The sequence below is a fragment of the Mastomys coucha genome, unplaced genomic scaffold (genome assembly GCF_008632895.1).
Source record: "Mastomys coucha isolate ucsf_1 unplaced genomic scaffold, UCSF_Mcou_1 pScaffold23, whole genome shotgun sequence".
Lineage (NCBI taxonomy): Eukaryota > Metazoa > Chordata > Mammalia > Rodentia > Muridae > Mastomys > Mastomys coucha.
Genome location: NW_022196906.1, coordinates 77,428,751 through 77,450,716, shown reverse-complemented (window position 1 = coordinate 77,450,716; position 21,966 = coordinate 77,428,751). Strand labels below are relative to the sequence as shown.

Below are 21,966 nucleotides of genomic sequence, written 5' to 3'. Positions count from 1 at the left end.
GTTGTGAGCCACCATGTGGTTGCTGGGATTTGAACTCAGGACCTTCGGAAGGGCAGTCAGTGTTCTTAACCGCCGAGCCACTTCACCAGCCTGAAATGCTCCAGTTTTAGTGCTATGGGCTGCTAAAGTGTTCTTCTCTGATAGAAAAAAAAAAATAGGCAAAAGCAGGATTTTAAATATAATTATCACAGATTTATATTTACATTGTTACATGTATCAGAACTCATAATTAAGATCTATAATTTTATTTTTCAACATAGTTGAAACATTAAACATGTCAAAAATATTAATCTAAAACATCTGTAGTATAGCTATAATTAAATGAAGCTGAATATAATTTTTTAATGTGTATCATGCTATTTTGGAGGAATTTTGTTGACATGATTCACATTGAGTTCAGATTTGCTTTAGTATAAAGGATAAATTGTGTTTGGAAGAATGTTTTATCTTGTTGCTACATTAGAAGATGAGCAAGAGCTGAGAAGATGGCTTAGTGGGTAATGTGCTTGCTGTGCAGGCATAGGGTCCTTAGTTTAGAGCCCCATCACCTTGTAAAAGCTAGACATAGAGGCACATCTGTTACCTGAGGGGCTGGGAATAGGCTTGGGACAGCCACAGGTGGGGCTAAGTAAACTAAGTGGTCTAGTGAACTAAGACCTTGTCTCAAAAAGTGAAGTGCAGTCTTTGAGAAAGACACATTGTCAGCTTCTGGCTTCTACACACATGCATTCATGGTTATACACACATTCATAGGCCTCCCCCACCCTCCTAACACATACACATTACTTTAAACAGAAAGGAAAAGCTTAATTAACTGTACTATATACTGATAACATACAAACCTCAGAGCTAACACCTGTTTTGCCAATGAGTTCATTTTTACAGTTGATTTATTATACATTTGTATGTTGTTAGTCTACTATATGAAACTTGTTAAATTGGATTCAAGGTGGTTATAATTCATTTCTAGAGTGTTAATGACTTTAGAATTGTTCTATGTACTGATCAATGTATATATATGTGTGTGTGTTATATATACCTATATAAGATACATATATGTATATGCATATATATATATGCATATATATATCAGAATGTACTATGGAATTTATCTCTAGAATTTTAGAGGGACTGGTGATAGAGTTCTGATTTTGATGTTGTTTTTAGGAAGATAGCCAGCTGTTACTCATTCATTTTGTGTTTAAGATCAATTTGTTGAAGGGATTATTTCTTATAGTTCATTAGAATATTTTTTTAAATGATTATTTATTTGATTTCATTATAGTCCAAGACCCACAAAATTCACAGAGCGCCCTCGACCTGGAGTTCAGATGATCTGTTCTTCATTCAGTGCTGGTATGATTATTTACCATTTTAATTTTCAACTTAAAATTGTTCGTTAGAACAATTCTCTAATTGTTCATTAGAAAGCACATCTCAAAGAGATGGAATTACGAAAATATTTTCTGCTGGTTTGTATATCATTATACATAAGTTAGAGCTAATAAGCAAATAAGAATGAAAATCAAATTAGAGAACTTTACTCTTAGGAATTCAGTGTATAAAAATCACAAGAATGCCATACTTCTAGGAAGAGGGAATAAAAGATTTCAAAATTAAAGAATGAATCTTTATACTTTCTCATTACAAATAAAATATCTTAAAGTTCGTTTTCTTGGAATTTGGGGACATTCCATAAAAATCAGTAAAAGTTAAAAAAAAAAAAACAAGTGTGTATGTCTTTTGTTCCAGAGTCTCATTGCTCCTTCACTGCTAATACTCTAGTTCTAAGTAAGCTATGCAGTAGCAGTTTGAGTGGTTGCCAGATGGCTTTATGATCTAAGTGTTTAAAGTAAATTGATAATGAAATTTGGGGACACTAGATCTGATATATAATGTTCCCATTATCTTGTTTTTATCTACCTTTGTTCATTTATAACTGTAGGTAGCAGTATTAGCTCAGAGTAATGTAAATACCTGGGAATCTGCTGCTGATAAAAGTTTTCAAATTTCTAATTTGAAATACATTGTTGTTAGGGTCTCTGTAGTGGGTCATTTAGCAAAAATACTTAAAATATTTCAGTGTGTATAACAACTTCATGCTTATTGCTCTTAGTATGATTAAATTTTCATACAAATTGTGAATTTAAAGAAGAATATATGTGCTATATAATATAGTGCCATAAGTGAGTGTTGAGTACTTTGTTCCTGCAGAGTTTGTATAGGCAAGTCACAGAGGGAGTTGGAACTATAGTAGGTAGGACTTTGATAGGTTTGGGAGAGGACAGAAGAAGACTCAGCAGAGTTAATAGTATGTAGAAGCTGTGTGCTATTTATAAAACTGACACTCTTGTTCTTAATAGGTGGGATGTTTTTGGCCACTGGAAGCACTGACCATATTATTAGAGTTTATTTTTTTGGATCAGGTCAGCCAGAGAAAATATCAGAATTGGAGTTTCATACTGTGAGTATTGGTGAAAGAACTAGATGGGTATGGTCTTGAATGTAATCAACAGTTACGTATTCAGCTTCTGTTGTGTTTTTTTCTGTTTGTACAGGACAAAGTTGACAGTATCCAGTTTTCCAACACTAGTAACAGGTAAAATATATTTGTCTAACTTAATTGGAACTTGATATAGGTAACTAGTAGTCGGATTTTAGGTTGTGTAGAAGTTACTCAATATATTGAAGACTATATGCTCAACACAGAATATAGTCTTCTTCCCAGTAAATTATACATAATGTTAAGTATTTGGATACTTATCTAAAATAGACATATTTTATTCTATACCTTTATCTTTTGTATCAAAAGAGAAACCTTTGATAAGCACTGTAATATATCACATTCATAATATTTAAGACATTACTAGATTTCTCCTGTTCTGGTTATGCATAAAAATAAAGTTACTTCTTGACACTTTGAATAGAGCGAATCAAAAACTGAGGAACAACTATTTTCCATTGGAAAATTACTAATTCTGTTTATCAAGTCATCTGAAGCATTTTGAGATTTATTTTTTTCCACCTATTCATGACCTATTAAAATGGTCTTACAAGCTTATAAAGTTTTAGGAGTTCTTAGACTTATAAAGACTTAGGGAACTATTTCTACTGTATTAGAATACTTTGTAAGTAAAGATGTTCTTAAAAAAATTGGGAAAGTACATTTTGATAGAGCCTCTGATCTACCTCCACCCCCACTTTTTTTTTTTAAACAGGTTTGTGAGTGGTAGTCGTGATGGGACAGCACGAATTTGGCAGTTTAAACGAAGGGAATGGAAAAGCATTTTGTTAGATATGGCTACTCGTCCAGCAGGGTAAGAGATCAAGCTTGAGATATTTTTATAGATTATTTAATATTATAATGTAAAAATATTATTTTCTTTTTTCTATGGTTTTTGTTTTTGCTGTTGAGACATACTGGGTTGGTTTCAACTAACTTTTAGTCAGAAATGGCTTTGGTCTCCATTCCTTCACCTTCTTGTGTTGGGATTATAGGCATGTGGCCTCACCCCAGGTTTTCTGAAATTGTGGGATTCTGTCCCAAGCTTTTATGCGTGTTATTTGGAAGCACCCTACCAACTAAGACTCCACAAAGAAAGATTTACAATGTTATGTTGTGACTGTTGTTTTAGCTTTACTGCTTATTCTCTCTACTTGTGTTTATGTATTTGTGTTAGTGAGTGGAAGAACAGAACATTTAGAATAGTACAACAATAAAAGGTGGGACATGGGCTACTACTGAACCATGGATAGTTATTGAAGAGGGATGACATGGGCTACTACTGAACCATGGATAGTTATTGAAGAGGGATGTACTCTAGAGATCTCCTCATAATGGCTTGTGGATACAGTAACCCTAGAAATCTTGGATTTTCTGAGTCCATGCCATAGCTTCTGCTGTTGTGCCATTTCAACTGTTTTCAATTACAATGATAACTGTTCATGTTAGCAAATATAAACAAATGAAAGCAGATTTAATCTTTGTCTTGTATTTTAATAATTTCGGCATAAACAAATAAACTTGTCTTTTTCAGCCAAAATCTCCAAGGCATAGAAGACAAAATCACAAAAATGAAAGTAACTATGGTAGCTTGGGATCGACATGACAGCACAGTAATAACTGCAGTTAATAACATGACTCTGAAAGTTTGGAATTCTTATACTGGTCAACTGATTCATGTTCTCATGGTGAGACACAAAACCCAAACTTTTAGTACTGCTGAGGCTGACAGTAGAGTGTAGTCTAAATGAGTAAAATAAGTAAAGTCTAGATAAGTAAATAAGTATGGTTAAAACCTCTTGATTGCTTTTAATATTACTGAGACTGAATGTATAATACAGTCAAATTAAAATTGTAGGATGTAGTCTAAATAAAATAATATAAAGCCAGTATGTTTAAAACCCCTTGCTTCCTTGGATAACCAGACTTTATAGGTAACTGGGGATAATTTAAAAATACAAATAGGATTGGCTTGGCAATGCATTTATGCATCATAAATGATTGCTGTGTTTGTTGTATACGAATGCAATAGTTGTATTCTTTTTTGTTTTTTTTTAAAGATTTATTTATTATTATATCTAAACACACTGTTGCTGTCTTCAGGCACACCAAAAGAGGGCGTCAGATCTCATTACAGATGGTTATGAGCCACTATGTGGTTGCTGGGATTTGAACTCATGACCTTTGGAAAAGCAGTCAGTGCTCTTAACCTCTGAGCCATCTCTCCAGCCCCAATAGTTGTATTCTTGAGTATTACTAATAATGCCTAAGTAATGAACAGTATTATTAGCAGTGTATTATTGTTTAGACACTGGTAAAATTGAAATTTTTGCCAGTTTAGTAATTCTTACTACTTGCTTTCTGGAACCATTGTGATTCTCTTGTACAGTTTTAAGTATTTATTACTTAATTACTTAAGTATTTATTAAGCTTTGTTACTTCAAAATATTTCAGGGTCATGAAGATGAGGTATTTGTTCTTGAGCCACACCCGTTTGATCCTAGAGTTCTCTTCTCTGCTGGTCATGATGGAAATGTGATAGTATGGGATCTAGCAAGAGGAGTCAAAGTTCGATCTTATTTCAATATGGTAATTATATTTTTTGTTTAATACCTGTTAATGATTTTGGATATGTTTGACAGAAGGGCTCTGCATATCACAAGCGAAATCCATTTTAACTTCATGCCTTATTATGACTTTAAATGTCTATCAATAAGGAATTATTCTGAGTAAATTGAGATAACTGGCTTAGTTTTACTTAGTTTATTTTTAGTAGTGACACTTTGTCTAGTAAGTCATGTAAATGAAGTTGTAGGACGAAAATGTCTTTATGTTGTGTTTTTGTTGGCGCTTTTTTGTTTTTTTTTTTGTTTTTGTAGAACACATTTTGAGTACATCAGTTTCGAAATTGAAGTCAAGGTATTAGGTAGTTCCTAACTTCGTTGAAACTGATAACATATTAGATGTTTATTTTGGCTCAATGCCTTTTGCCTCCATGCTGTGTTCCATGTTCCTTTGGCATATTTTTGCTGAGCATTTGAGTTAGCATTGGTTTGATTACATATATAGCTTACTAAGCAGCATCTGCCCTCCTCTTTGATCAGTGTATGAAATAAAAGGGTCCTTAAATACTCTATTGTCACATTAAAAACTACTTCCTCTTTATTTGTGTTCTCAACCAACAAGAGGAAAGAAAACACCATGTTTTTATCTTTACTGGTTTATTTTTGTAAAACAGATCTTCAATAAGTCATAAGATGGATAATTAGCAAATTAACACAAAAATTAGAATTATTTTGTAAGTTCAGTCATTTTCAGGCTGAGAATATAGTCTGGTGGTAGTACTTGCTCAGTGTATAGAAGGCCTATAGTTTTTGATTTTTTTTTTTAAGATTTATTTATTTGTTCGTTTACTTATTTATTTATTATATATAGCTGTCTTCAGACACTAAAAAAGAGGGTGTCAGATCTCATTACGGATGGTTGTGAGCCACCATGTGGTTGCTGGGATTTGAACTCAGGACCTTCAGAAGCACAAGTCAGGGCTCTTAACCACTGAGCCATTTCTCCAGCCCAAAACAATGGTTTTTTTGTTTGGTTGGTTGGTTTTGGTTTTTCGAGACAGGGCTTCTCTGTAAAGCCCTGACTGTCCTGGAACTCACTCTGTAGACAAGGCTGGCCTCAAATTCAGAAATCCACCTGCCTCTGCCTCCCAAGTGCTGGGATTAAAGGCGTGTACCACCACCACCTGGCCATTAGTTTTGATTTTTAAGGCCACACGTGCATCGCCAACCCCAGAGCCGTTTGTGAGATTAAATGCTTGTAAAGAGATTGACACTGAATGTTGTTCTTGATTGATTATAAGAATAAAAGGAAGTTTTGTTAGTGAAGTGATTAACTTTGGCCTTCGCCATGGATGTGGGTTAATGTACATAAGTTAAGAAATGAGAAGTGTATAATTCCCATTTTTATGAGTTAGATGTTAGTGATGAATGGATTTCCTTTGTGATGATGTAGAGTTGTTTTTTAAAAGCAAATTTATGAATGCAGTAAAGATTATTTTTCTCTTTATTATATTCGTATTTCTTGATTGCTCTTTTCTAAACATCTCTTTTGAATACGAAAGTTGGTCATTTCTCAGTTGGTACTTAATTGTCACTGTATGCACATTAGTGATTTCACTTAGCAATTTACATTTCAAAAGAATAGTCAGTCATACACTGCTATAGAAATGAAGAGTAATTTCTAATCAGTTAAACACTGATGCTGAATTTTCTCTTATCAGGTAAGTTTGGAACATCAACATTCTACCATTTCTGCAGATCTGAACATTACAGCACTTTTAAGTTTATTGATATTCTGGTTCTGCTATTATAAATTAGGTATATAGCCAGAAATCTCATTGTAAAAATTCCTTAATTGCTATGAAAATTATTTTTGAGTCAGTGTGTGGTAGGTACCCCACACTTGGAAGATAGAATCGAGGATCAAGAGTTGAGGTTCATTTTGGCTACATAGTGAGTTCCAGGCCAGCCTGTGTTATTTGAGACCATAATTTTTAACAGAAGGAAAGAAAAGAAAAGAATTATGTTTTCTTTAAGATTTTTCTGTTCTTTTATGTACAATAAATAGTAAAACCTGGGCAGTGGTGGCGCACTCCTTTAATCCCAGCACTTGGGAGGCAGAGGAAGGTGAATTTCTGAGTTTGAGGTCAGCCTGGTCTACAGAGTGAGTTCCAGGACAGCCAAGGCTACACAGAGAAACCCTGCCTCAAAAAAACCAAAAAAAAAAAGAAAAAAGTAAAACCTCTAAAGGCTGACTTATTTTTTTATAATCATTAGTATCTTCAAATTGAGAAAAACAAACTAAAATTAATAAAACAATTATTTTTGATACAGAATAAGTTAGAGTATGCTCTACCTTTTGTCTCATTAAAAACAAGTTAGAATCTTTATTTTTTAAATGTTTTTAGTGGTTTCTAATTTTAAATGACTTAATAGATTTCAATGTACTTACCAAGCTCTACAAAGTTGTATCTTTATGAATATCTTTTATAATAAGGGTAATTTTTATTGCTATTTTAGAAAAGAAAGTGTTCATTATAAAACTAAAGTGCTTTGGCCAGCTTTGATTTGGTCACAGAGTATAAAATTTCATGTTTTATTTTATTTTTAAATAAGACTATTACTAATGTCTTCTTAATGCTAGATGTATTTAAGGTGGTAACTGAGAAATTTTTAGTAACATTGTATAGCAACTACCAGTTAGACCCAGTTAGTGATGTGTCTAGGAGTAACAACAGTGATAGAATTCTGAGTGGCTCTTCTGTGATCTTTGTGACTGCCATACTTTTCCCACCCTGTTCACTACATTGCTCTTTTTTTTTAATGGGCATATGGCAGAAAACGTATCCAGCACTGCTACTAAGAAATTAAAAACAACTTTAGGATGAAATAGACACTGATGGCCTCTCTTACTGGTCATTGTTCAGCTGCGGCTTCAGGTCAGCTATTTGGTTTTATGTAACTAATCAGAGCTGTTAAATACCACAAAGCTCTGATGACTCCAAATGCAATCTCTGGTATTATGTTGTACTTATCATCCTACTTCACAATTAAATTTAGTAAATATTTTTGAGCATTATTTGGCATATCTAGCCATCCTTTGTAGAATTTTAGAATGATAAATAATCCTCAAATATTTTAATTTGCCTTTCAACTCGGTGAATGCTTTTGTAATATGTGTTATTTTGAGACATTTAAAAATTGAAACTTATAAAATGATTAAGTAAATTCACCATTGGGCTGATAGTAAGAAAATAGAAAGAAAGTATGCCTTTAATTGAATGAGTTCAATTAAAGTGTAAAATTTATAAGAACTTAAAAATACATATTTAGGGCTGAGGATATATTCTCAGGGGCTGAAGTGAATTCTTGCCTAACACACACAAGGTACTTGGCTTAGCCCTGTCACACAACACCCCCACCCTACCCCAGTCCACTAGTCTCTGGTTTCTGAATAATCAGATTCATGCCTAAACTTACAGTTTTGAAAGATAATAGAATTAATCTATAATTCAATTTCATGATGGGTTACTCAGCTTTTTCTCTACCCTACCAATTAGGAAAATTGCAATTCTGTTCTTAAATTCTTAAGTAATTAAAATCCTGTATTATTAAAGTTTTTTCCTGTGAAAAGTTGAATTTTTAAATGTATGTGTTTGAGATATAGTCACTATATTATAATTGAATTTAAATAGGTATATTTAGAGATAGTATTTTAATAAACACCAATAGTCAGCATACCAGTAAATGTATTAAACTAATGTATTAAACGAAGACCTTTTTTGAAAAAAGTTCCTTTGCTTTGTTTTCTATTTAAATTTGTAAACAAAACAAAAGGTTTGCTATTGAGAATTCCGTTTCTTTTATGCTTAAATAATAATTTAATAATTTCTAGTTGATTTCATTTCAAAGACTTCTAACTGAATTCTCAGCTTGCTAATAGTATTTCAGAAAAAAATAATGAGGTAACTTGTCTTATTTTTATTACTGTTCCTCTTTGCAGAAGACCTCAATGATAAGAGTGTTTAGGAGACAGACTGAGTGTGTTTCTGTTAAGTTTGAAACATACGTAATCATTTTATGATATAGTAAATGTTATGCCCAGGAAGGGCTAACACATTCATCTCAGCTCCTGCACTGTTGTCTCATGCATTGGGGGAAACAACCTTGATTCCTCTCCTCCCCTGACTGCTCTCCCCATTTCCTCTGTCTCTTCCTCTTCTAGGGAAGAATGAAACTAGAGATTGTTGTAGAGAAATTATTAACACAGGAAGACATTGTTCTTTAAAAGAATACTGAGTTTCTAGGCATTGTACTTTATTCTTGTCTAGTAAGTTTTGTAACCATGTGAGTACTTAAGGTTTCAAGTTGAATAGTCCTTGCAAAGGAATCAACGAAAGTGCTGTGTATTTGGCTAGTTCATGAAGCACATAGTGTGTATTATGAATACTCCAAATTAATTGTGTATAGCTTAGCCAGCCTATTGATTTTCCTTGACATTGGCATGAGGAAGCATCATTACAGCTTTGTTTAAGTGAAAATTTTATGAAACTATAGTGTATAAATGCCAATTAAATGCTAAAGGCATTTAGATTGTTTATAGAAATAGAAAATGTGTGTATAGCCTGCATACTAAAATTTACGACATTATATCATTCCCAGTCCTAGAAAAAATAAAGTAGGTTTGAAGTTCTCTTAAAGTTTTAAGTGTTGGTTTAAATGTTTGGTCCCCCTTTTTCCCCATTAAATTGCCATAGAGTATAACTAGAATTAACAAATTTATAAATGAATTTTAATTTTAAAGATTAAAATTTCTTCACTTCTGTATTTCTTAGTACTAGTATAGATTAAAAATATATGACATCTAAGTTGTGCATATACTAAGTCCTAACCTAACAGGGTTGGCAGTGGTGCCTGCAGGTCTGTGGGAGAGTTTTCCTTGTATCTTTGCTGCTTTTGCTTTATCTCCTTTGCTGCTCCTGCCTTTGTAGTCCTCACTGTTCTTTACTTCATATTTTTCTATTTTTGTTAGGATATTTAAAGTTGTACTTTGTTGCTTCTTACCTGGTTTTGCTTTTAATTGGAAAAAAATATAATATGTCTCATTAGCGAATGTTTTTTGTTTTTTACTGACTTTGATAATCTACTTTGCTTTTGTTGTTTCATGGGTAAATTTCAAATAAAAGAGTTTTTATTTAATAAAGTTTTCTTTATTTTTATAATTGTTCTCTTAACTTTTCTTTACTTAAGAGGCTTTTAAAAATGTTCCAGTGTCCACTAATCCAGAACAATGTATTTCTCCTTGCAACATTTCAAATGAGTAGAGTCTGCCAATAAACCACTCAGAATTTTTGCCAATGCATACTTCTGACGTTATCATGTTCTCAGTTTGACCTTGTTTTAGGTAATTATAGTTATATATATTTAGGAAAGAGAAAAACTGAAAATAGCTAGCTGTAGCTCACTTGGGAATTGGGAATTCAAGTTTGTTCACCACACCCTCTGTTCTCTATTTCTTCTTACTGCCTAATAAGGTAGTATCATCTATCTGCCATCTTTTTGTTTAAAATATCCTGAATGCTTATAGTCTTTATTTCAGTGTCTCTGAGTAAAGAGTTACCATCACTTTTCTTTGTATATATATAAAACTATTGTTATTTTCAAGTTTCCCAAGTTCTTTACATTCTCTTTCATCTCTTTCATTTGTTGGCATAAATACTAGTTAGTGTTGAACAACTTACATAGTATTTTTTTTTTTTGACAATCAGCTAACCATTACTTGAAGGCATTTGAAATTTGATAATTTGTAAGGAAAAGGATATGTAATTTATATATAGTGTATAACAATGAAATTGAAGGCATTATGATTACCAAATATTTGCTTGTGTATTTTGTGTTTATAAAACATCAGCATCCAAAAATGAGAAAGACACGGCTGTGTTTAGCAACTTAACAGTTAACTTGAAGAACTAAATCATAAATTGATATCATATAGAAGCATAACAAATTAGAACAAACAGTTACTATATTTGAATCCACAATTGTCAGTTCAGGTTAGATGGTCCAAGTGTTTTGTTTTTTTGTTTTTTTGTTTTTTTTTTTAAGAAATTATATTGAAAATCTTTCTTTTTTGTTTGTTTATTTTTTTGAGACAGGGTATCTCTGTGTACTTCTGGCTGTCCTTGAACTCACTCTGTAGACCAGGCTGGCCTCAAACTCAGAAATTCACTTTCCTCTGCCTCCTAAGTGTTGGGATTAAAGGTGTGTGCCACCACCGCCCAGCTTATATTGAAATTCTATGTGAAAAGTTAAATAGAGTCAGCCAGAAAGAATCATTTTAAGAGGAACAATATAAACAAAATAAGGGTTGATAAAATAGTGTAGGAAGTTTTTAATAGACTGTAATATATAGTGAGGTAAAAACACAAGCTGAGAGAGATTTCCAATAGTCTCAGGTGATCTTGTAGATGGAAATAGTGAAATATTGTGGTGGCTTTCTTAACTATAGCCTTACAGCCAAGGCGATAATAATCTTGTTGCTTAGAGGTCGTGTTTCAAGTATAAAATTAAGTAGATTTAGGAAGGGCTACTTTAGTTATTTAAAGATGAAAATTATATGGATAGGTAGTAGGAAATTTATGAATGAAAGATGTATATGTAACAATTGTTTTCTGTCTGATAGAGATGACAGGGAGTAAAAAGTCATTACATGTATTCAGATAGTTAAGCCTGAGTTACTCTGACAATAATGGCATTATTAATTGAAGTTCAAGGGGGTAAAGAGAACAGATTTTTCTTTTTTTAATTTCATGTTTATTTCTTGTGGTAGACTTCCTGCTATGGAAATGTCCAGCCAGCATTTGGAGATACTGACTTGAGGCTCTGGGAGCTCAGAACAGAAAGGCTAGAGTTGTACCATCTGGAATTTTTTCTTCATTGAGGTAGAGGGTAGTATAGAGAGTTTAGAAGCTAACTTTCAGAAACTTTGTTTGGGAGTGTAGAAAAGAAAGGAAATCAAAATCCCTGTGGTGTTTTTGACAGCCACTATTTCGTTTTCAGAGAGTTGGGAAGAGAATAAGTGCCCACAGAATTTTTTTATATTTGGAGCTGACTTAGTTTACTTTTATAATATTTTTATTTTGACAAAAATCTAAAGCTGGGGGACTGTAGAGATGGCTTAGCAGTTAAGAGCACTGAGTGCTCTTCCTAATGGCCTGAGTTCAAATCCCAGCAACCACATGGTGGCTCACAACCATCTGTAATGAGATGTGACACCCGCTTCTGGTGTGTCTGAAGACACTACAGTGTATTTAGATATTTATATAATAATAAAAATCTTTAATAAAAGCTAAAGCTGATTCTTTAAAAATCATTCTTATATAATTTCTATTTTATGTAGTAGTTTGACTCACTAGTTTATCCCATAGCAGGTATTACAGGTTGTCTTAGATGTAGAATTTATTTTAAATTGCTTTCTTTTGAAATAGCTATCTTATGTGCATGTGTAGTGATCTTGGCATAAATTAAGGACATTTTAATTTTAAGATCAGTGACAACCTTTTAATGTGCTTTGAAGGTTACTAGATGACTACAATGTGGAGAATGTTAACAGATTATCTTTGTTTAAGCTATAGGAATGATTGGAAAGTACTATATGTTCAGTATACTGGATATTTTTTTTTTAAACTGGTTTTTATTGTGGAGAGAGAGGGGAGGGAGTTGTGTGTGTGTGTGTGTGTGTGTGTGTGTGTGTGTGTGTGAATGTGAGGGTATAGTGTAGGTATGTAGGTGCACAATGCTGATCTCAGGGATTGAACTCTGGTCATCTGGCTTGACATCAAGCCCCTTTTCCCATCAATTCATCTCACCCATATAGTATGTAATCCTTTTTTACTTTTTCTAGTGTTGCCTAACTCCACTGGAGCTTTATACACCAAGGTGGTTTTTTTTTAAGTATAAATACTCTTTGCTATTTGATTTGTTTGGAATGTTTACTAGCTCAGTGCTCCCTTCCAACTTAATGGGATATTTAAAGAATAAAAAAAAATTAAAAGATGGGAAAATCCAAGTAGCCTTGGATATAGAATTAACATACTTCTTTAGCACAGTGATTTTGCATAATCTACTTCCCATCCTTCATCTTTGATTTCTCTTGAGGTACTTCTACAAGTACCTGTTTTGACTCCAGTCAGTCTAGCCCATTGATGTAATTAGATGTCATAGTTTTAGTATCAATTTTGGTTCTTTTGATATAAATCAAACTCTCATTTATGTAGGTCTCTGAATAACTTTTCAGGAACATCATGATTTTAGACTGAGTAGGATTTTAAATGGCTTTTGCACTGCTCTTCATTTTCTACATGGCAAGAGATGTTTATTTGCTTATTACTACCTGGGTTCTTGGTCTTTACCTCTTCTAGCAGGAGTTTGACACTCATTTCCTAAAAACACTTCCAGTGCTTAGTCACATAGAATTTTCTAATGAGACACTGTTATATCTTTACCTTCTATCTTTAAAAAGTAGAATATAGTAAGTGCTAGATATTGCCTTTTTTTATTGACTCCTTTTGAAATTTTTGCCGTTCTTGGCTAATACTATTTCATGAATTATCTTAGGTGTTCTTTACTGCTGTTTAGTGTGAATGAGTTTTGTTATATAGTCTTTATATATGTCCCAAAAATGTATAATAGCATACTAGAGGAATAGTTCATATAGAAGAATTCTTACTTTAAAATTTTGTTGTTGTTACTTTGTTTTGTATGACTATTTTATTATAACTGAAATAAATAAATCATGCATAATTAAATTTTATGTTGTCTTTTTTCTTAGGTAGAACATAGACCTCATATATTCTTTATACACATATTTTTTATAAAAATATAGTGTTTTGTTTTCCTTAAGTAAGATTTATTGCTTCCTAATTACACATGTATATTTAAAGTCTTATAAATCCCTTGACTGATTTAAAAGACGATTCTTTTCAGAGAGAATTACTTTTTTTCTGGTTGAGCTGGTCAGTTGTAATATACATTATAAAATAGAAGCAACTAGGGTAGTCAGTCTCTTAGTTGCATTTTTCTTTTGCTATGATTAAAGACCATGACCTAGGCAACCCAAAGAAGATAGTTGTTAATGGTGGCTTGGAGTTTTGGGGGCTGAGTTAATGACCATTATGGCAGGAACCTGGCAGCAGGCAGGTAGAAATGATGCTAGAATAGAAGGTAAAAGCTTATATATGCCCCACAAGCACAAGGCAGAGAGGGAGACACACTATCTAGAGTAGCATTGACTTTTGAAACCTCATATTCAAACATACGAGCATGTAGGTATCATTCTGATTCAGATTACCTCAGTCTATTTCTGGCCACTATAGACTTGTTTCCACATCATAATACAAAATGAATTTTGTTCAACTTGACAACCCCACTGTCTTTTACTTTCAAGGCTGTTTAAAAGCCCAAAGTCTCATGAGACTTAAGATGCACTGTAAAATTAAAAAACAAATTGTATATATCTAACATAAAATGGCACAAAATATACATTGCCATCCCAAAAGAAGGAATAAGGGCATAGTGAGAAAATGCTGGACCAAATTATGACCCAAACCAAGCAGGGCAAATTCCAAATTTTATAGCTCTTTGTTTCATGTTGAAGGGCTTTGATGGTTCTGTTCTTTCAGCTTTGCTGACTGTAATACACTTCTCCCTCTTGGGCTAGTACAAACTCCCTGTTTGTAGCTCCCCTTGGCTCTGTCATCTCTAACATCTGTGGATCTCTAACCCAGTTCATACTACAGCTTCTCACATTAGCCTGTACAGGCCTTCATGCAGTAACCACTTTGCCAAGTGCCTGGTCTCAATGGCTTTTTATGTTTTGTTATGTAGGACACAGAGATAGTGTATGATTGTTGTTTTAGAGTTTTATAAGTTCCATTTCAACAAAAGAATTCTTTTAGAAATCTCTTAACTGTATATATGAACACACTGATAGATAGTATGCACGAGAACTTGAGTACCACCACCCCATTCCTTTCACCAAATTAAATGCAGTACAGGATTTCTGAGAGAGGGTGCCATGCTCAAGAAACTCTGTCAGGTTTCCTTTTCATTGCTAAGTTTAACTACTTTCACTCCTCTTCCTCAGTACTGTTGTAGCTTAAAACTATAAATGTGGACATATAGAAAAGTGTAGTTCAAGAAGCATTTATTCATGGAAATTTTGAGTCAACTGGGGACTAAAACATCTTATTCATTGCCCAGACAATTTCCTAAGTTTTGATGTAAAATTCTTTTAGAGATAATTTTTTTTTGTTCATGTGGCTAGTTACTGTGTAGCATTTACTTCCTTATAAAAGTACTGAACATTTAAAATGTGAATCCTGACATTTGTACTTACACAGTCTTTTCAGTTCCGGCCTATGCTATTTGGTTTATGTCCTAAATTACTATGGAAAAGGTAGTTCTGACCTTTGATTTTTGAGCTGTTTTAAAGTGGTCCCTTCCCCTCCTATCTTACTTTCAAGTTTCTTTATGCCAAAGAAATTATCCTAGCTCATTAATGAATTGTTTCTTTTGCCTGGTAAGTTATTAGAAAAGCTTCCTTGTTTTCTGTAATAACTTTGAGGAAAGCTGCTTTCTCCTCTGTTAAATTAGCATCTAGGATATCATTAGTAAGTATTGTATGTACTTTTTTTTTAACTCCAGTGATCCAAAGGCAAAGTTAGTTGTCTTTTTCAGTTCATCCTATGTGCCAAATTTTAGAGTGGTGTTTCTCTTTTGACTGAAGTACTTATTTTTCTTGAGAGATCAGTGTGACTCTTCTGCATTTTAATTCCTGTGTCATGAACATCTGTCTTCTGCCAAGTTTTTAATATTCAAAAGTTACTTCTTTCTTTCCAAGCGTTTCCTAGGATATAGTCAATTAAGTTCAGTTTGTTCTAGATCAGTGGATACCGGAACAGAAAGGAGGTATTTCTTACCTGATAATGTGTGTGTTCCGATTCTGCTAATCCAGAAATCCAATCACAGTTGTTGAAAATCATCCTTAGTTATTATTGTTTGGGAGTCAACTCCCTATTTTAGATGTTTCTGAAATTCAGTCCCTAGATGTGCTTTAGATAGGGTAGAATTTTTACCTTTTTCAGAATACTGCTAAAGAAGTTTTCAAGTGGAACATAGTCTGAAGAAGCACTGAGAGCAAAAAAATCAGAGTGGTGATTGGCCACCTCTGTTTGATTGACAGGTTGCAGGGAGAAACCCATTCGTTCTGGATTAATGGAACTGGAAAACAGAAAACAATTATCAGGTAAAAAAACCCTTTTCTTTAACCTTTAAAATTCACCATTAAAAGATGATTCAGACCACCAGGGAATTTTTTTTTATAAGCCAAAAAGAATAAAATTTAGTGTCTTGTAAGGAGTGATCCCTTCTACAACTTCTGAGTGTTACCAAAAAAAGAAAAAGGAAAAAAAAATTCTACCTTTCCTCCATGTTCTTAGCCTTTACAGAAAGGGCAGGAATGAATGGAAATAGATGGAATGTATGGCTCAGTTATGTTTTAATCTGGGTAGATTCTCTGGGTGGGAGGAGAAATCTGTGTATTTTTATTTTCCGAATTGTGTCTGGTCTGTGACTAGGTTCTTGGTTTTTTAATGTTGTTAATTTGGCATTTTTCATGAATTTTCACAAATTTTATTGTACTCTGCTTATTATACTTAATCTTCCCTTTATCAGGATGTTTGCATACTTTTAAATCTTTCCATTTAAAATTCTAGTAACAGTAGTACCACTTCTTTATATTTTAATGGCAGTTTTCTGATTTTTGGTTAAATGTGTTTCAGATTGAAGGACAAGGACATGGTGCAGTGTTTGACTGCAAATGCTCCCCTGATGGTCAGCACTTTGCATGTACAGACTCTCATGGACATCTTTTAATTTTTGGTTTTGGGTCCAGTAGCAAGTATGACAAGGTAGTGTATGGCATATTTTCCTGTTTCTTAAATACATGGGTGTCCGGGGTTAGGTTTTTCCTTAGGAGTGGGTGAGTATACAGATTGTTAAAAGTAGACAGCTTGAAGCTGAAGAGGTGCTCAGTGGTTAATGTTCTTTGAGAGGAGCAGAGCCTGGTTCCCAGCACCCATGGCAAGCAGGTCAAAACTATAAGTAATTCCTGCTCCAGGGGATTTGATGAACATGCGCACTCACATGGACCTATCCTTATGCAGGCACACACGCGCGTGCACACACACAATTGAAGTGATTTTTAGTATCAGCTCAAGAGTCCTGTCTTAAACACTCCGGAGACTCGTTTGTAGAAAGCAGTGCAGGGAGAACGTGTATAAAGTCTTTTCTGTAATTAAATTGTAAGTAGTTCGAAGGGAGTGAGTTTACATACCCTGTTAGAACAGTCTGGATTTGAGTTTGTAACTTGTGATGGATCACCTTGAATAGAAGTTGATACCCATAAAATGATGTTTCAGATTATGTGAAATGTTGTATTTACACAGGTAATATATATTTACGTAGGGTAAAATAGCCTAAGTTTTCATGTGATTCTTGAAATGTATGACCTGCTGAAGTTTTGTTTCTAAAGATTCTTTAGGACTAGTGTTTAAAATACTTAAATGTTTCATTTGTACTACGATGGATAAATAATTTATAATTTAACATATTGAGAATTAACCATTGAAAATTTGAAGTTGTATTAGGGCTCAGTTCATAATAATTTTACATGATCACAAATCTCTAGAGACAATGCTTTCTTTTATCACTTTACTTTTTTGTAGTTAATATTTGATAAATCATGAGTATAGCTCAATGTTATAGCATGTGTTTGGAGTACTTGGGATTCTATGTTCAATCCCTCTCAAATACAACAAGCCTAATCATTTAAAATAGCATGTACTATCTGAATGTAAAAGTACCTTTGAATGCTTTATGCTTAGATGTAATTTTACTTAACATTTACATTGAAACTTTTAAAAAATGTATATGACTTGTTACACTTGTTTACAGAGGAAACAAACCAGCAGGTTTTCATTTGATAAACAATTAAGATAGTATAGTGATATGCTTAAAATTAATTGTGATTATTTTTTGGTTCCTTGAATCCTTTTAATTCTGGAAATTAAACACATAATACATGTTCAAACTAAATCCTAATCTCATAATAGTTCTTTAAGTAACTCTACCATAATTTGTGGCACAGTGTTTGGCCTTTGTTAGAAATTTAAGCAATTTCTTCATGATGAATTTTATTTTTCCAGTATTTTATGGACCTTTCTTTTTACAGATAGCAGATCAGATGTTTTTTCATAGTGATTATCGGCCCCTTATCCGTGATGCCAACAATTTTGTATTAGATGAACAGACACAGCAGGCACCTCATCTCATGCCCCCCCCTTTTCTGGTTGATGTTGATGGAAATCCTCATCCATCAAGGTACCAGCGATTAGTCCCTGGTCGTGAAAACTGCAGGGAGGAGCAGCTCATCCCTCAAATGGGCGTAACTTCTTCAGGTATGCCTTGATTTTCGTAGGAGTCAAGCATCTCAGATTTTAAAACTTGTTTACATATTTGTTTTGAGGAAATGGAAAAATTTCCAATAAATACGTATGCATTGCAAGATAATTAAAACATTGGAAGTTTGAATCAATAATTTTTGTTTTTACCAATATCTAACCTCAAGGGATTAATAAGATTCGTTTGTACTTCATTTATTCATTTAGCAACATTTATTAAAAACCTTCTGTTCTGATTTATTAAGCCTTGAACATTCAGTGGGAAATTTGGTCTGTGTTAACATAACTTAGTTACAAAGATTAATTAACATTGATAAACAAATGCATAGTTGTGATTGATGTTAGTAAAGTTAGTAATAGTGAAAAAACCTAAGCTAGATTGACTTCATGGTGAAGTGTGTTTTAAGAAAAGATCTACTTCTACTTTTTAAATTTGAGACAAGATCTTACTATATAGGGCCACCTGGCCTGGAACTCTATACGATAGTCCAAACTGTTCTCAAATTCACAGAGATCTATCTGCTTCTGCTTCCTGAGTGCTAGGATTAAAGCATGTGCTAACACACCTGACTAGAGGCAACCACCTTTTAAAGATTTTTGAGAAGATAGGAGTGAAAAAAAAAGTGAGCAGTTTCCATGAAGCCATGGGATATTGAAGTCAAATAAGTTGAATTATTGAATGGTTGTTAAAATGTGGATAAGGTGTGTAGACTCTTCTTCCCATATTCAGAAAGTATAGCACTGACTGACTTACTAAGTGAAGATAATAAAGAATCTGTAAAGATTAAACCAGTTTTGTCATTAAGGCAGATATTTTAGAGTAAAAGATATTTGTGAAGATACCTACACTTTGGTAATAGATCTTCTGAATAGATTGTGTACTGGGTGAACAATGAGTTTAAGGTCCTATAAAACCTAAGATTCAAATGTGGTGATATAGCATGCTATACAGTTGGGTGTCAAACTGGAATAAAGATAGCCATATAGATCAAAAAGTTCTGGGCCTTAAATTAGACATGTCCAACGTGTGAATGGTAAGGAGAATTGTTTCCACTGCCACATATAGTATAATCTATTATGTAAAGCTAGTATTTCTTAGTATACTCTTAGGAGTTAGAGAATAGTACCAGTTGACAAGTAGTCATATATTCAGATTCTAGAAGTTTCACTTCTAGAGAAGTACCATTCATGGGACTTAACTAAGTTGTACTCTTAGAGTACAAGTGGCAAGATCAGATTCTTCCAAGGTCTCTATAGTTTTCTTACCAGGGGTTTTAGGCACAGCAACTTAAGGAAAAGACGCCTTTTTTCTTCAGTGTTACTGCAGTTGTTATTTTTCTTCCATTTTATAGCTTATATGAAGCTTTCATAAATATTTAATCATTGCATTCTAAGCATTTAGGAAACATAAATTTTATAGTTGTATAATATAATTAGGGATATTTACTATATTTCTGACTTTGTTCCTGCTTCTTGAGTCAGTGCTAGATACCTTTATCCTCCCTGAAAAAATACCCAGCAGTAGTAACTTAAACAGGAAATAATTACCTTAAGGCTTCTAATTTCTGAGAGTCGCATCCGTGATAGCGTGGTGAGTAAGGCGGAGCAGTGGCATGTGGCTTGCACGTGGTCCTGTGGCTCAGAAAGAAGCAGAAATAAAACTGGCTATACTCAAAGGTAGCGGTTATCTTTAGCCACTGTTACTCATGTACTTCCTCCAACAAAGTTGCACAAATTTCAAGAGTGCTACAAATTCAGACTGAGCTTTCCAAGCATGAAACTGAGCTAGATAGCAGTTATTAACTAGTTCACCAGAGAACCCTAAGCAGTAATTCCACCTTCTTAGTACTAGTTCTCAAAATTGTCATTATTTTAGATTTCTGAAGTACAAAAGTACCAAACGGAACAAAACCTAAAAGAAAAGCATTAGCATCATTGCAAACTGTATTTGTTTGTAAATTTAGATTTGTGAAAACTGATTTGCTAAATGTAGCAAAGCTAAGGTAAAACTAAATGTAGCTATTATAATAATAAATTGATTTAAGTGGAGTTTTGTTACATTGATACCTAAATGTAGTTCTTTAATTGTAAACTTAAGCTATAGCAAATTATTAGTCAATAGTCAGATATGACACTTGGGAGACAGAAGCAGGGGATTCCTGAGGTCGAGGCCAGCCTGGACTACAGAGTGAGTTTCAGGACAGCCAGGGCCACACAGAGAAACCCTGTCTGGAAAAACAAACAAACAAACAAACAGTCAAATATGATCTAGCAGTGAGTTAGGAAATTCATAGTAGACATTTGACTTTAGCTCTGTCTTTCTCTACCTTTTAACTTTGTGACCTAGTCATGTTACTTACCTTTCTAATTACAGTTTTATGTAAAAATAGCCATACAATACCTGGTATTTTTTGTTTTGTTTTAGACTTTCTTTTTTGTGGGGGAAGGAGAGTTTTGAAACAGTTTCTCTGTGTAGCCCTAGTCCTGTAGACCAGATTGGCCTTGAACTCACAGTGATCCACCTGCCTCTGCCTTCTGAGTGCTGGGGCTAAAGGTCTGCGTAACCACAGCCTGGCTTTTTCTTTACTACTATTTCATTTCAGAATATTCTTTTGACTATTCTCTTTATAATTCATGTCTACCCTATATTTCTGAACTGATCAGGCTTTTATATATACACACACCTAATGTTAATTATTCTACTTGTTATTTTCATGGAAATAGTTCCATAAAAAGATTGGTTTTATTTTTAGTTATCTTGATGTAGGAGAGGATTGGTGTTTATGATTGCCTGTGTCCAATCCCCAAGGAGCTGGAGTTAACAGAGGTAGTTGTGAGTTGCCTGATGTGGATGCTGGGAATTGAACTGGAATCCTCTGCAAGACCAGCACAAGCCGTTAACCACTGAGCTATCTTTCCAGTCCCAAGATTTAACATTATCTGCTTACATTTGTGCCAGATTTAGGAAATAGAAAATACATAGGGGAAAATACTTTCTGAGCTTTCTCTTATAATACATATTTGCTTGAGTACTAAGTTAGAAAGACCAGAAAGAGAGGAACAGGCTGTTCTTTCAAGGGAATTTTGGGAAAATGTTCACAGTATCATTTTAGTTGATACTTGAAGAATGAGTTAGAATTTTTATCATGTGTATCCTTATGATGAAATTTTAAAGTCCAAGGCGTAAGTCAAGTGTATTTGTATGACTGGCATGAGTAGGAGATGTTAATGGTTGGCTTGTTAATATCCACCCAAGCCTCCATGTCGGAGCACTAATCTGACGTGTTAGTCATGTGCTTCTTAACTTCTGACTTTCCGTGGGTATCTGTTTTTCGGTTCCTTTTTCATTCTTTTCTTTCTTTTTTTTTTCTTTCTTTCT

General features: G+C 33.6%; 1 protein-coding gene across 3 annotated transcripts in view; it reads left to right on the top strand.

Moving 5' to 3' along the window:
• Phip (pleckstrin homology domain interacting protein) overlaps positions 1–21,966 on the top strand; it is a 114,091-nt gene that overhangs the window by 44,543 nt on the left and 47,582 nt on the right. For all 3 annotated transcript variants that reach the window (XM_031344016.1, XM_031344015.1, XM_031344017.1), the window contains 8 exons: positions 1,286–1,356; positions 2,364–2,464; positions 2,559–2,599; positions 3,219–3,317; positions 4,038–4,191; positions 4,958–5,092; positions 16,908–17,036; positions 18,359–18,584. In XM_031344016.1, the coding sequence (XP_031199876.1) occupies positions 1,286–1,356; positions 2,364–2,464; positions 2,559–2,599; positions 3,219–3,317; positions 4,038–4,191; positions 4,958–5,092; positions 16,908–17,036; positions 18,359–18,584 (956 nt within the window). The remainder of the gene's footprint in view (positions 1–1,285; positions 1,357–2,363; positions 2,465–2,558; positions 2,600–3,218; positions 3,318–4,037; positions 4,192–4,957; positions 5,093–16,907; positions 17,037–18,358; positions 18,585–21,966) is intronic.